A 14341-nucleotide genomic window follows, 5' to 3' on the forward strand; every position below is an offset into this window, starting at 1 on the left:
GACAAGAGCCCAAGTTCTGGCTGAAGAAAAACAGCCCTAAAGCATGATGCTGCCACCACCATGCTGCACTGTAGCTCTTTTGCACCAAACATCTTTTGGAATTACAGAATGTGAATGTTTTCGTGAGAACGGGCTTCTGTCATCCTACCCCATAGCCCAGACATGTGAAGAATACGAGTGATTGTTACCACATGCAGAGAGTAATCAATACTTGTCAGATATTTCTGTAGCTCATTTAATGTTGCTGTAGGTCTCTTGGCAACCTCCCTGGTACGTTTTTGTCTTCTCCTTTTATACATTCCAGAGAGACATCCTGTTCTTTGTAATGTCACTGTGGTGCTCCATTGTCACTATTTGTTTATGGCCTTTACAGTGTTCCATGGTACAGCTAATGTTTTAGAAATTATTTCATACTCCTCTGTTGATCCTTCATCAATTTCAAGTGAGATTTCATGCATGTATTGTCAGCTGTTTGTAGACCCTGGATTCTGCTGTCAGACGAAACAAAGATGTGGAGGAAACACTACAGAAACAGCTGATCTTATTTGGGTTTAATCAGATTAATTTAGTATTGATGACAGCTGTATACTAATTACTTTTGAACATGAGATAAAATGTGACTCATTTTGAACACAGCCACATTCAACAAATATAAAAGGATGTGCACACTACACAGGGCGTGTAGACTTTTTATATCCATTATAGACGGTTAACTAGCTACTGCGAGTCTCCACATGGAGTCAACACAATGTAACTGCAGCATATGACTGCAATGCTTTATTGAACTCTGAGCTCAATGTCTGCTGTCTCCACTGCTTCTACACTGGATATCTCATTAACATGTTACTAAAAATGGTGTGTGAGAAAATGCTCTTTTGTTTTTAGGAGCTGAATTTTTTTTCTCCTACTGAACGCTATTGTAACTGCGCTGGCTCTGGCAATTGTCCCCTTGTGACTACACAAAACCACTACATTCTCCTAGGAATAAAGAAAATGCTTCACCAGCCAAGAAATCAACAGAAGAACAGCCAAGGACTTCACAAATATTTCAATATGAACATATTTAATGTGAGTTTAATTTGAGTGTGGTGTTCTAATTTAAAACTCATCTGCCCACTGAAGAGAAATTAAACTGGTGGAACTGTGTGCTCGATGGTAGCGATTGTGGAGAAGGGTGAAGTGAAGCATGACCTGATACTGGTTAACATTATTAAAAGCCTGTACTATGCATGATAACAGTACACAACAAGAACAACAAAAAAAACCACAGAACATTTATCAGAAATGAAAGATCTCAGAAAAACAAGATGGCGTATCATGTACAGTGTATGATATGATCAAAAACATGAACAGACATGACTATTTTGATTTGAGGTTTTCTTGAACACCTGGTAGGAAAAGCCAGACAGGATGTTAAACCTTTGAAAGGTTTTCATTTATGAAGCTAAACAAAAATATCATAATACTGTTCAATAACTTGGACACTAATTCATGTTTCAGAGACAAAAAGCAAGAGCGAGAGAGAGAGAGAATACAGTGGGAGATTACATGCTGTTTTTTCTTTAAAATACAGAGTATGGTTTGAAATTCAATCTCAAAGTCCACAACATTATTTCCTCTGAAGATTTTCATTATCACTTCTGAAGCTCAAATACATGACCATCTGCTGCTTTATGGGACTACAGTCTTTTGGGGAATGATGCGACTTATTTCTCGGGACTTGAACATTCTTCCTCGTCTAGCTCTTCTGTGGAATAACCTGTGCTGGATGGGTGATGTGAAGCGCTCTCTTTGCTCTTAGACGGCAAGAGGAGGTACTCCAGCTCTTCTGCACTGATTGCTACACGCTCTGGAGACAACCAGCGCTTCAGCTGCTCTAAAGCACTGCATAGGAAAGAAGGACAAAATAATACAGTGTACTTCAGTTCTAAAGGTCAAGGCTGGATGATATCCATCAGCTGTGTAATATTCATATATTAATATTGCAGACATTAATATAAGGTCATATAAACACCTTCCACTATTGTAAATATAATGTGGTTCATTTGTCAACAAATCTGCATTTTTGAATGAATCTTTTAATGGAACGCATCTTTCTGAATCACTTACATTTTCTGACTCATATTTCTTGCTCACTTTATTCCTGCTTGTGACCGCTTTTCCTTGACTGCACTGGAGTACAGGTTGTGAAGGAGCATGTCACTGGCTGGACCTACTGAATGAATATGGCCCTTATTTGGTGTTGAGTCTGAATGATATCAGTACTGATTCTGTATGAACTTTGGACATGTGGTTCAGTATGAACTGAAAGAACTAGTACAAGATCTGGGATTTGGTTGGCCGAGACATGTTATTTATTTAGTCCTGATGCAAGTCTCACTGGTTCAACAAGAGAGAGGTGTGGGAGCCATGCAATGAAGAGAATATAGCACATTGGGGAAATCTGTGCACAAAGCATTATCCCAATTTAAAAGTGGAGTGCAGGCTGTGAAGGTGGTGTCATTGTTTGGATGTTTTGAACAGATACACCTTTTACTTTGACTCTGAACAAGAGAGGCAGACCTACTGATTCTGAACAAACTGGTAACTGTCTTTTGTGAATGAAATGAAGAAACTGGGTAAATATAAGGATTTACTGACACACTGATGCTGTGCTTTTAGTTTGCCACAAGAAGCCAAAAACACAAGAGGCAAAAGAGTGCATCTGTAAAATGTGTAGCACTAAGACAAGTCTTCTGTGTTATGTGTTCATAGTAGAATCTGTTATACATGCATGTTAAAAATGACTGACGACTATTTTAAAAACTTCTTGTTGCACTGTAAACTAATTCATGCACATATGTGAAAATGTTTGTTCTTCCCAAATTGTATGCAGCCTCATTCTTGACCACTCTCTCAAAACTAGCCAGCATGGACTGAATCTTGGAAATAAATTCACCAGACCTTCCCTTTGTACAATGGACATGCCAATTTTAATAGATCACAATATCAAAAATCTAGAAGACATGCTGTTTCTAAATGACAATTGAGTGAATGAAGTGAACGACTAACTAGACACACGCTGACACGTTGTATTGGTATAATTTACAGAAAAGGTCACTGAACGAATCAGTGACTGAATCTAATCAATTAATTTGTGGTGAACAGAATCAAATGATTTGACCCACCGAGATTAACCTCTAAAGTGATGCCCAAGGGAACATCAGAGTAGAGTAAACTGATGTGATTTGTTCTTCACTTGCCTCTGATCCAGATCTCCTTCCTGGAATAACTCTGAAGTCTGGGCATCATGGAGGAACCTGTCCCAGCACTCCTTTTTGGCCTGGGACAAGGAACGCAGCATTTCCCTTGATGTGACCTCATTTGACTGACCTTTAATCCTCTTCAAACGGTTCTCTGTAATACAACACACTCCCTTAAAGGTCACAGTAGACTATTTTTCTTTTTAAAATAAGGTCTACTTGCAGCAAAGCAAGTCATTACACATGTTCCCATACCCAAGCTGGCAATGTAGACTGCAGAGTCTGCCATCGGTTCCCACTGACTGGAAGACGTAAGGTTGCTAGGAGAGGTAAAGCTGCTCTGGTTGCTCACAGGACACTGAGGCTGGAATGAATCTGTGAAGTGTTCGTCAGTGGTATCGTGCTCCGGTGGGTCTGGCAGATCCGAGCAGATCTCTGACCATAAATCACCGCTGGACCGGGTCTCGAAACTTTTGGAATCATCACTCATGTCTCTGCTAGAGTGAGCCTAGCTGTAAAAACAAGTGCCAACTCAGTAATCACAGCTTGCTATGTGAAGGTGTTTTCAGACCTACTTCATCCGAGGTTCAGTTTGAATCAATTGTTTGAGCTAGAACATTGGTCACACAAGGCTGCTGCGGTTTTGTCAAGGTGATGATGGAGTTCATGCTGCCAAACAGAAAAGAATCTGAGTTTGTAGAAAGTGGAATCAGATTATATTTTTGGTGTAAAGTCTTGATTAGAAACACAAAATGAATTACCAGCTGCACCACACATGTTCATTTACTTCACTTATGTTCTAATCAAAGACCATAAAGACATTGATGGTCAGCAGAGGACCCTCAGAACAATAAACACCCGTCAACCATCTGTCACAGCATGCAAAATCAATATAAGTGTATTCGGACTTAATAATTCTTGCATGAGAATTTCTTTGTCCTGAAGACACAAAATACTTATAAGACAAATGTGCTTCTTTGTGGTGTTTTGTGAAATCTCTGTTTACTAATCAGTATGAGTTGTACATCAACATAATGTTTGATATAGTAACTGGTGGTGATTTTCTGAGAGACCTGCCTCCAGTAGCTAGCACATTCTTGGACTGAAGGAGCAGTTCGTCATTTTTAACCCCTCTTGCCCATGAGGTAAACTGTGATTGCAATGAAACAATAGCTGTGTGCTTAACTGTTCACACGAGTACATTTTCTTTCTGCAGTCTTACAGTGATTGATGCCTCCCCCTCTGGTGTAATATATATATATATACACACACCTTATGATCTGCCTTTTTAGTAGGTAAAAAGACGAAGGTGACAGCTCAGAGTAGACATCATTTCTGAGTGAGAAATATGACCTGTCAATCTCTCATTTTCTCTTCAGTAACCACTTTATCTTGGTCAGGGTCACAGTGTGTCCGGAGCCAATCCCAGGAAAAGGCATGAATAGGCATGCACATGCACAAGCACACACACACTATGGACAATTCAGCCTACAACAATGCCAATCAGCCTACAACACGTGTTTTTGTAAACTGGAGTACCTTGGAGGAAACCTGAAACACGGGGAGAACATGAACAATGAATAAAAAGCTTTATCAATAAATTGCATTTTTTTTATTGTGTCATATAAGAACAAAAACAAATTGAATTTAATTATGAATTATTCATAAACATTTTAGTTTATTTATTTTTGCAATATCACCCAGCCCTAGCTAGTTCCTCTACATGCAAGTTTTTCAACAATTGGAAAAAAACAGAGAATTAGAAAGAAACCCAGGCAAGCATTGGGAGAACTCTAAACTCCATGATTAATTATATGGTATTATTATTGTGACATGAGTTTCCACCATGAAAACACCATATGGAAATAACAGCACAACATCTGGAAATAACAGCATCACTCAAACTGATTTACCCATGAACAGCAGGTGTGTGTGTGTGTGTGTGTGTGTGTGTGTGTGTGTGTGTGTGTGTGTGTGTGTGTGTGCGCGTCTGAGGTGAAAACGTTGGTATAGAACTGCAGAGAAAAAAATGGGGGGAAAAAATCGTCTAGTCTTACACTGATGTGTGATGCATATTTCCCCCCAAACAGCAAACTGTTGCTAACACATATTACTTGAAGTGGATGTGGTAGCTTAGTGGTTAAGGCAATGATCAGAAGGTTGTGAGTTCGAATCCCACTGCTGGGACCTTAAGCAAGGCCCTTAACCCTCAAGTGCTCAGTTGTATAAAAAATAAGATAAAAAAAAAAAGTAAGTCGCTCTGGATGAGGGCGTCTGCCAAATGCCAGAAATGTAAATGAAGTGAATATGTCCATATGTTTGCATATACAGTAAAACTGATTTAAAAGGAAGAAGAAGAGTGCTGTGTGTGTCTGGTGCTGTGTACACCCATGATGATTTGATGTCAACTGGTAAGGAGCCCCCGGTTGAGAAGACTACCCCAAACCATCAAGGAAAAAGGGCATTTTCTTTGTTTTTTTCCTGGACGGAGGTTATGACGTTATGAACTTGCAACATTAATGGATTTGCACATGTTCTTTCCTGGGTTTCCTCCGGGTTCACAGGTTTCCTTTCACCCCCCACCCCCGAAAACAAACAAACAAACAAACAAACAAACAAACAAACAACAAAACACAGTGTGTGGATTTGCAACTCACACTAGCCAAGATAAAGAGCTTACTGAAGATTAATAAAAAAAATACTTATAAGAATAATGAGTACATGAATGCATATGTAATATGGGTTTGTGTAGAGGCTCTGGGGATGATGGAAATGCCCATCAGCTCAAACAACCAATCGAGCCAGTGCTGCTAAAAGTGTGTGTATTACAGATATCTCACTGAACACAGCCAGAACAATCCAATAATACACGTTTCTTCCTTATGTGTTTTTTAATAGTTCTGTCTGAATAATGGATTTCTGCCCTGAACAACAACAGTAGTGGCAAAGCGTGAAATCTTCCCTTAACAGCAGGACGGATAAGCAAAGATAGCCAACTAGCAATATCCGGAGACAACGTGATCTGTACATCTAACACACCCGGAATTTAGCCTTCATTCTTACCTTAAACGTAGTTAATGCTTTTCCTAATTCAGAAAACAGTAGACAGTTAGAAATGTTAACGTATTAACATATAAACACCAACATTTCAGCTCGCAGCCAGGATAAACAGAAACACAACCGAAACGTATTAACGCTTCTGAATTTTCATTGGACTACAGAGCCGTCGATCAACATGTTCGCTGTTGTGATTGGTTGCACGTCGTGCGCAGGGGTTGGTCTTCCGTGTGTACATGCACCAACGTTAAGTGGCTTTAGGGTGAAACGTAAGGTTCTTTATATTGCGTTTTTATTAATTTAGTTTGTGCGGGTATTTTTTAATGGCAAGTTGCATGCACAGAAGTTAGGGAATATTGTTGTGCAAAAAGAGTTTCGGCGTTACACTTGAGTTTGAGTGAACGCTTTCGGACAGCGCGGATACACAAATTCAGATGACGTTGTAGCCTTGTGGTGTTCAGGGCACAGCGCGGCTGCCTTCATTTTACTCCTAAACACACCTAAATGTCAAATCTTTTAATGTAGGTCATCGAAAGCGACGCTGACTTTTGGCCTCAACAGAAGTCAAGGTAGGCTTTAGTAATATGCACACTTTTTTTTAAATGTAAGATGACATGAATATGTTTTGTGAAGTATTCTCAGTTAAAGTAATCCTAATCACCAGACATAGATTTGCTTTCCACCTCAACAGCGTCCCGTCTTTACTGACTGCTTTAATCGAGTTCATAAACAAACTCTTTTTCAACTTCAGATTCATTATTGTTCATGTGTGTGTAGTTTAATGTTAAATTGGAAGTTATTTATTTATTTCCTCAGGCCCCACACACCACAGGTCTATCCCAAACTCACCCCAACTCAGAATAGTCATACATCATATTGCCAAAAGTTTTGGAACACTCCTCCAAATCGTCGCATTCAGGGGTTTGGGCTTGGCCCCTTAGTTCCAGTGAAAGGAACTCTTAATGCTTCAGCATACCAAGACATTTTGGACAATTTCATGCTCCCAACTTTGTAGGAACTGTTTGGGGATGACCCTTTCCTGTTCCAACATGACTGTACACCAATGCACAAAGCAAGGTTCATAAAGACATGGATGAGTGAGTTTGGTGTGGAGGAACTTGACTGGCCTGCATCTTAACCCGATAGAACACCTTTGGGATGAATTAGAGTGGAGACTGCGAGCCAGACCTTCTCATCCAACATCAGTGCCTGACCTCACAAATGCGCTTCTATAGGAATGGTCAAAAATTCCCATAAACACACTCCTAAACCTTGTGGAACGCCTTCCCAGAAGAGTTGAAGCTGTTATAGCCACAAAGTCCGGGCCATCTCCATATTAAATTCATGTGCATATAAAGATAGATAGATAATTTATTCATCCCAAAGGGAAATTTACAAAGGCAGATGTCGCAGAATTTGGCCTGGCTCTCAGTGTCTGAACGAATTCATCCGGAAGGTGTTCTATCTGGTTGAGGTCAGGACTCTGTGCAGGCCAGTCAAGTCATCCATGTCTTTATGGACCTTGCTTGTTGGAACAGGAAACTGTTCCCACAAAGTTGGGAGCATGAAATTGTCCAAAATGTATGCTGACGCATTAAGAGTTACTTTCACTGGACCTAAGGGGCCGAGCCCAACCACTGAAAAACAATACCTGAATTCAGTGATTTGGATGGGTGTCCTAAAACTTTTGGCAATATAGTGCATGTATGTGGGCCATGAGGACTGGTTAGTGACCATAATGTTCCCCAAATGGTCTATTAATTTAATTTATTGATATTTTAAAAAGCATATTAAATGTAAATGTTGTTGTGGTACAGGATGTGTTAGCTTAGTGATTAAGGTGTTGGGCTGCTGATCAGAAAGTTGTGAGTTCAAATCTCAGGTCCCCCAAGCTGCCACTGTTGGGCCCCTGAACAAGGCCCTTAACCCTTTAAAGATATCTGAAGAAAGCCAGTAATAATATGTAATTTTATTCTTACTTTACAAAGCTGCATATCAACATTTTATAGAGACATGAACACTTTACTGTCTACATTGTGGGTATCATACTTACAGGGTCAATTTAGCACCAAATGACTTCTTAGCAGAATAACATGAATCATTTTATTAGAGAAAAAACACTTTGCAAGAGTATTACTGCCGTTTGTTGATATACAGGGTTCACATAATAGCACAGTGTTGTAATAAGTTGCCTTCATCTGTATTTATTTTAAAAGAAGTATGTACAGATTAATCTAATTGAAAAACAAATTACCTTACTGTCACTTGTTTCATATGAGAGCAATTTAAAGAAGTTAATTCTGAGGAACTGAGGAAATTGCTGTAGTAGAAAAAGAAGCTTTGTCACATATACATTACAGAATAATAAAATTCTTTTTTTCCCACATATTGCAGCTTGTTAGGAACCTGGGGTCAGCCGTGATGTAGTGTCCCTGGAGTAGATAGGGTTAAGGGTGTTCTTGAAACCTCTGACCATCTGATCTGTAACCCAGAGCCTTTAACCGCTGAGTCACCACTGTCCTTTAACCATTAACCAAATAATCACTGAGCTACCACTGTCCTTTAACCAGTAACCACTGAACCATTGAGACAGTGCTGCCCTTTAACTAGTAACCATTTAATCACTGAGCCACCACTGTCCTTTAACCAGTAACCATTTAATCACTGAGTCACCACTGTCCTTTAACCAGTAACCATTTAATCACTGAGTCACCACTGTCCTTTAACCAGTAACCATTTAATCACTGAGTCACCACTGTCCTTTAACCAGTAACCATTTAATCACTGAGTCACCACTGTCCTTTAACCAGTAACCATTTAATCACTGAGTCACCACTGTCCTTTAACCAGTAACCACTGAACATTATTTAACTTAAAAAGAAAACCGCATCATTTGGGAATGTGCTGCAGGTGATCCTTCTCCAGGAAATGTGGAGTGTGGCCAGGCTGGCAGCAGTGGCTTTCCCTATGGGTTTGCTTCTTTCCAGGACCATGGCATGGATATCTAGTGGCAAAACACATTCCCAACTTATAAGCCGTTTGCGAGGTAACAGCCTGGCGAAAAATACACGACTTTACAGCTTTGATTAAACTCTACACATTTGCTATTCCTTTTCATATAGAGTTGATGGTATGTGTTATTCATTTGCATGAAAGAGCACGGAGTCATCCGTAGTGATCGAGTGTTCGAGGCCATGCTTGCCACTGATCGGGGCATCTATTCCAGAGACAACCCATATGATGATTCTCCTCAGTCAATAGGTGTGTTCTTAGTCAAACAGATATGTTAGTTGGAATAATAATAATAAAAAAAATCATTTATCTTAACATAAATGCACATTGTTACTTGCTCTCTTTAAAGGGTACAAGGCCACCATCAGTGCTCCTCACATGGTAAGTTAGTGAGTGGGAATAGCCAGACATGTGTGTAAGATTCTGTAGCTTGTGTAAGTCGATAAGATTTATATATAATGCCATTTAAACCCATTGATCCAGGCCAGACTTAATATGGTGCAGTTTGTTGCTGTAGTGATGGTGTGACTGCACATGTGGAGGATGAATTTGGTTTGATAATCTGACTTTCCTCTGTAGCATGCACATGCTCTGGAGGTTCTCAGTGATAAGTTAACTGATGGAGCTTCAGCCCTGGATGTTGGTTCAGGGAGCGGCTATCTCACGGCCTGCTTTGCAAGAATGGTGAGCTTCACAGCATTACACTATCTCTCAAACATGGCAATTGTATATGAAATAGATCTATTGCTGTTTAATTATTGTTGTTTCTGTTAAATATATGACGTAAAAATGAACATGATGTGAGTGCAGAACTACCAGAATGCCACTTTTGGTCTTGAAGGCCCCTACACTCAACTTCTACTGTATGTTGGTTTACAGTGCAGCCATCTCCAACTTCTTTTCAAAAGCATTTAACTGCACACACATGACAATTACATTAACTTTTATTAAATTAGATGATGGCCAGAGTCATAATCAGGGTTACCACCTAGAAATGTGAGAGATTCTAAGAAAACAGTTCTACTGGCAGTACTTTGGGAGATAATATGATATTTATGGCACCTAGTTTCGAATGTTGTACTTTTTTTAGTTTGTGTAGAAATAATTCCTTTCATTTTAAACTTTATCTTCTACATGCAGGTAGGTCCTACTGGCAAAGTTGTGGGAATTGAGCACATAGAAGATCTAGTGCGAACCTCGGTGAAAAATGTCCAAGCTGATGACCCAGAGCTCTTAACTTCTGGACGGATCAAGCTAGTGGGTAAGGGCGGTGATGCGAAAGCAGTCGAGTATACCAAAACCGAGACTCCCTGTCCTGTAGAAGATGGTGTAATTCAGTTTCACTGGAACTTTGCGTGAATGTGAACGCAACTCGTACTCAAGTATGCAGTTAGTCAGTAGCATGCGCATGTGTTTGAGCCGATGATGTCATCATTAGTTTCCGTAACACACGTGTACCATGTTGTGGGACACACAAGAGGTGAGGTGCCTTACTGCGCATAATAGCACCAAAATGAAATAATACAAAAACAATAGAATGAAGTGAGTTTAAAATCAGATTAATGCTTTGGGGTCACACAGGAACAATCACACTCAGACTCAGACTTAAGAACTGAGTAGAGTTTTGTGCATGAAATGTATTAATAAACCAGAGTCTGCTTTCCCTCCTCAGCAAAGCACACTCGCTTTATAAAGGATTTAATCTTTTCTCATTTGACTGACATTTATTCTTTATACCTGTTAAACTCCAGTGCGTAGGGTTTTGTTAAAAAAAAATCATGAACATTTGAGAACGGATGAAAAAACCTTCTATAATATGATTTTTCTGTACTGCCAGGATTCACCCTGACAGTCCTGTAATACTAATTCAGAGCCAGAGCTGTGTGAGGGATGTCAGGTTAGAATTGGCGTGAAATATCTATGCATACTTTCCACACCAGCTTAGATGTGTTAAACAGCTTCACATTTCAGCCCTGGGCATGAAAGAAGTCTGGTTTCTTTGTGCATAGCAGGAGCGACAGCCAGGAGAGGGTGTAAATAAATAGGAGTGAAAGAGGGAGAGTCTGATAATGCACTATAAAAAGAAAAAGAAATCAGGGCTAGCTGCTAAGACAAGATATTTGGTCAAATGCTAGTGAATTTTAGTCATCTGTTCTATCCTTATGGAGTTAGTGTGCTAGAAATCTCGCTATATTGAGCAGTGACTGGAGTTTGGGTGTTTTTTTTTCCAGTTTCTTTGTCATTTTTGTTATATAACTCAATTATGTCTGGTTAATATAAGTGATTTGAGCCATCTTTTAGCCCGATATATGTTTTCTAAACTCAGGTGAAAGCTAGTGCTCCGCTGTTTTACTATCTGGTCCAGTCCATTTTTGGTCCATCTGGTCCATTTTTGACAGGCTGGAGAAGAGAATGTGTAGATTATATTATAAAATACACACAGATCCAAATAAACCATTGTAATGGACCAGGCATATTTGTTTTCAATACCATATTTCAGCTAACTAGAGTTAACAGACTAGAGTTTTGGGGAATGGAGATTACAATAGAGCAACCCTTTTCCCTTCAACCAGAGCTTAACATTTGGCAACTAGATCATTTAGTGTTGTTTATGATTTGGCAGAATGAGCACAGTTACCTCATGGTAGCTTGCTGATGCACAGGCACTGCTTCTGGTCAGGCAACTCATGGTGAGTGCTGACAAGCTGATGGTTTTGCTTTTTCATCTGCTATTCTTTACAAGTAAATTTATTTTATTCTCATAACACGTCTGAACACTCTTGATTCATGCAAACTTTGCCTGCATCTTAAACTGCACTGTTGACATCATTACAGTTTAGACATACTATTGTCCATTGTGTGGGCTGGGACACACCATTGAGTTGAATTGCACCCAGAGCAGTTAGATTAATGTGCACTGTGCAACTCAAGCTTGATTATAAAATGCTATTCCTTAAGTAACTTAGAATAGCAAATTTCTAGAAAAGGCTGAAATTTCAAAATGTTGCATTATGTAGCTTTAATTCCCTTCACATAAAGATCATCACTATTGTTCATGCTGTAGTTCTCTGTAGTTTACTATATTTAAAAATTACAGCTATAAAGATGTACATGCAAATTTTAAATTATACCGAAATCATTCCCTTTTTTAATGCAATTTAAGCATTATTGTCCATTTATATTTTAACACAGCTAACTATGTCTGCACACCTGTACTACAAATGTATGACATCAATGACCACGAGGCGGTAGAATTAAATGATTCATTTTCAGAATTTATATAAGTTAACACAATAAGTTTCTTTGGTCTAAACATGGCTGTGTTCCTTTTCAGTGGGTGATGGACGCTTAGGTTTTCCAGATGGAGCACCATATGATGCCATTCATGTAGGGGCAGCAGCACCTACAATCCCCAAAGCGGTAGGCACGCAAGTTTCCACAAACCCCATCGTTTCTTTATTACTTTACAGTAGACCCCTGTCTGTGCTTACACCTGTCACATTTTTGAGCAAAAAGAAATTAAGTGGTATTTCTTGCATCACAAGTTTAGAATGTAAGAATAAATGTAGTGAAGGTAAAGTGCTTCCTGAAAGACATCACTGGGAATCAATGATTTTAAATGTACAAAGCTAACAACACTTGGCATTTAAGTTCAGTAATAAGAAGTATTATCTGTAAGTGTGAATGTTTTAGCCTCTAAACCTGTCAATAATGTCTTCAGCTTCTCGAGCAGCTAAAACCAGGTGGAAGACTGGTGCTGCCTGTTGGTCCAGAAGGTGGAAGCCAGGTTCTGGAGCAATATGATCGCCAGAGTGATGGTACCTTTGTCAAAAAGGCACTCATGGGGGTGGTGTATGTACCACTTACTGACAGACGTTACCAGTGGCCAGGGTACGTACCACACAACAACATTAGCTTTGCTGATATATACTGAACAGTCCTATTGTTGCTCTTGAAAGTCCGAACTCCTGCCCACAGTAGTTTCATTTGGTTTGATGGTTTACACCTTTGAATTTATTAAAATATATTATGTTTTCTGTACCTGGTACGCTGTATGGCCAAATGTTTGTGGACACCAAGCCACAATGTGCTTTTTGAACATCCATTTCAGATTAATTCCAACCTGTGCTGTTATAAAGCCCAAAAGTTCCGGTTCATCCTGAAGGTCTTCAGTTAGGTTGAGGTCAGGGCTCTGTGCAGGCCACGTGAATTGTTCCACTCCAACCTTGGCCAACCAGGTGTTCATGAACCATGAGTTGTCATGCTGCGGTTATCGTGAAGGGAAATTATACATACAGAATACAATACCATTCTAAACTATTGTGTTGTGTGACAACAGTTTGGAGAAGAACCACATATAATAGGTCCACATAAGTGTCCACGTACGTTTGACCGCATAGTGTATGTTCAATGCAGATATGATTAATGCTCGAAACTAATTCACACATGGACAAATCCATGCATTTTTTTTTTTTTTTTTTTACAACAAAACATGATACATGGTAATGTTGTTACTCTGAATGTTGCTCTGTTTCTGTCCCCAGCGGTGAGCTCTGATTGCGGTGTGGTTACTCCTGCAGGAGGTGGTTCAGGTGTTGTGGTGCAGAGAACACTTAAAACAGAGCACGAGGCCCTCGCTTCAGCTGTGTATTACTGTCCTGCCTGCCAGCTCTGTCCAGCCTCTTCACTTCTCTTCTGCTATAATAACAAAACACAGCTTTTTTTATTATTATTATTATTATTCAGCCATTACAGGATGTCAGTCAAATTGTTATTTAGTGCTTGTCTTTCCCACATTCTTACTTAAATGGGGTTTAAACAATTATTGTTTTTCTTAACACCCCTTATGCCTTGTTTGTAAAACACTATGTAAAATATTTCCTAACTGAAGTCCAAGCAGTGACGAGTTAAATCATTAAGATAATTATTCAGACTGCAGTGCTGTGTAACTGCTCAAAATAATACTTAAATCATGGATTATGTAAATTAATTTATTAATAAATAAGCTTATGTTGGTAGTTGTTGTCTGA

General features: G+C 39.3%; 2 protein-coding genes across 2 annotated transcripts; one reads left to right on the top strand and one right to left on the bottom strand.

Moving 5' to 3' along the window:
- Positions 1 to 1042: 1042 nt before the first annotated feature.
- ccdc32 (coiled-coil domain containing 32) lies at positions 1043 to 6444 on the bottom strand. The gene is made up of 4 exons (XM_058399070.1): positions 6306 to 6444; positions 3498 to 3754; positions 3243 to 3396; positions 1043 to 1884 (listed from the first exon to the last, which is right to left on the bottom strand). Exons 2-4 carry the CDS (start codon positions 3730 to 3732, stop codon positions 1707 to 1709), a joined length of 567 nt encoding a protein of 188 aa, XP_058255053.1. The 5' UTR covers positions 3733 to 3754; positions 6306 to 6444; the 3' UTR covers positions 1043 to 1706.
- A 38-nt stretch (positions 6445 to 6482) lies between these two features.
- Positions 6483 to 14329, top strand: pcmtl (l-isoaspartyl protein carboxyl methyltransferase, like). The gene is made up of 10 exons (XM_058399069.1): positions 6483 to 6568; positions 6825 to 6868; positions 9210 to 9345; positions 9456 to 9560; positions 9661 to 9692; positions 9891 to 9995; positions 10452 to 10572; positions 12646 to 12731; positions 13033 to 13202; positions 13856 to 14329. Exons 3-10 carry the CDS (start codon positions 9228 to 9230, stop codon positions 13866 to 13868), a joined length of 750 nt encoding a protein of 249 aa, XP_058255052.1. The 5' UTR covers positions 6483 to 6568; positions 6825 to 6868; positions 9210 to 9227; the 3' UTR covers positions 13869 to 14329.
- Positions 14330 to 14341: the final 12 nt, after the last annotated feature.

Source organism: Hemibagrus wyckioides, linkage group LG09 (genome assembly GCF_019097595.1).
Source record: "Hemibagrus wyckioides isolate EC202008001 linkage group LG09, SWU_Hwy_1.0, whole genome shotgun sequence".
Taxonomy (NCBI): Eukaryota; Metazoa; Chordata; class Actinopteri; order Siluriformes; family Bagridae; genus Hemibagrus; species Hemibagrus wyckioides.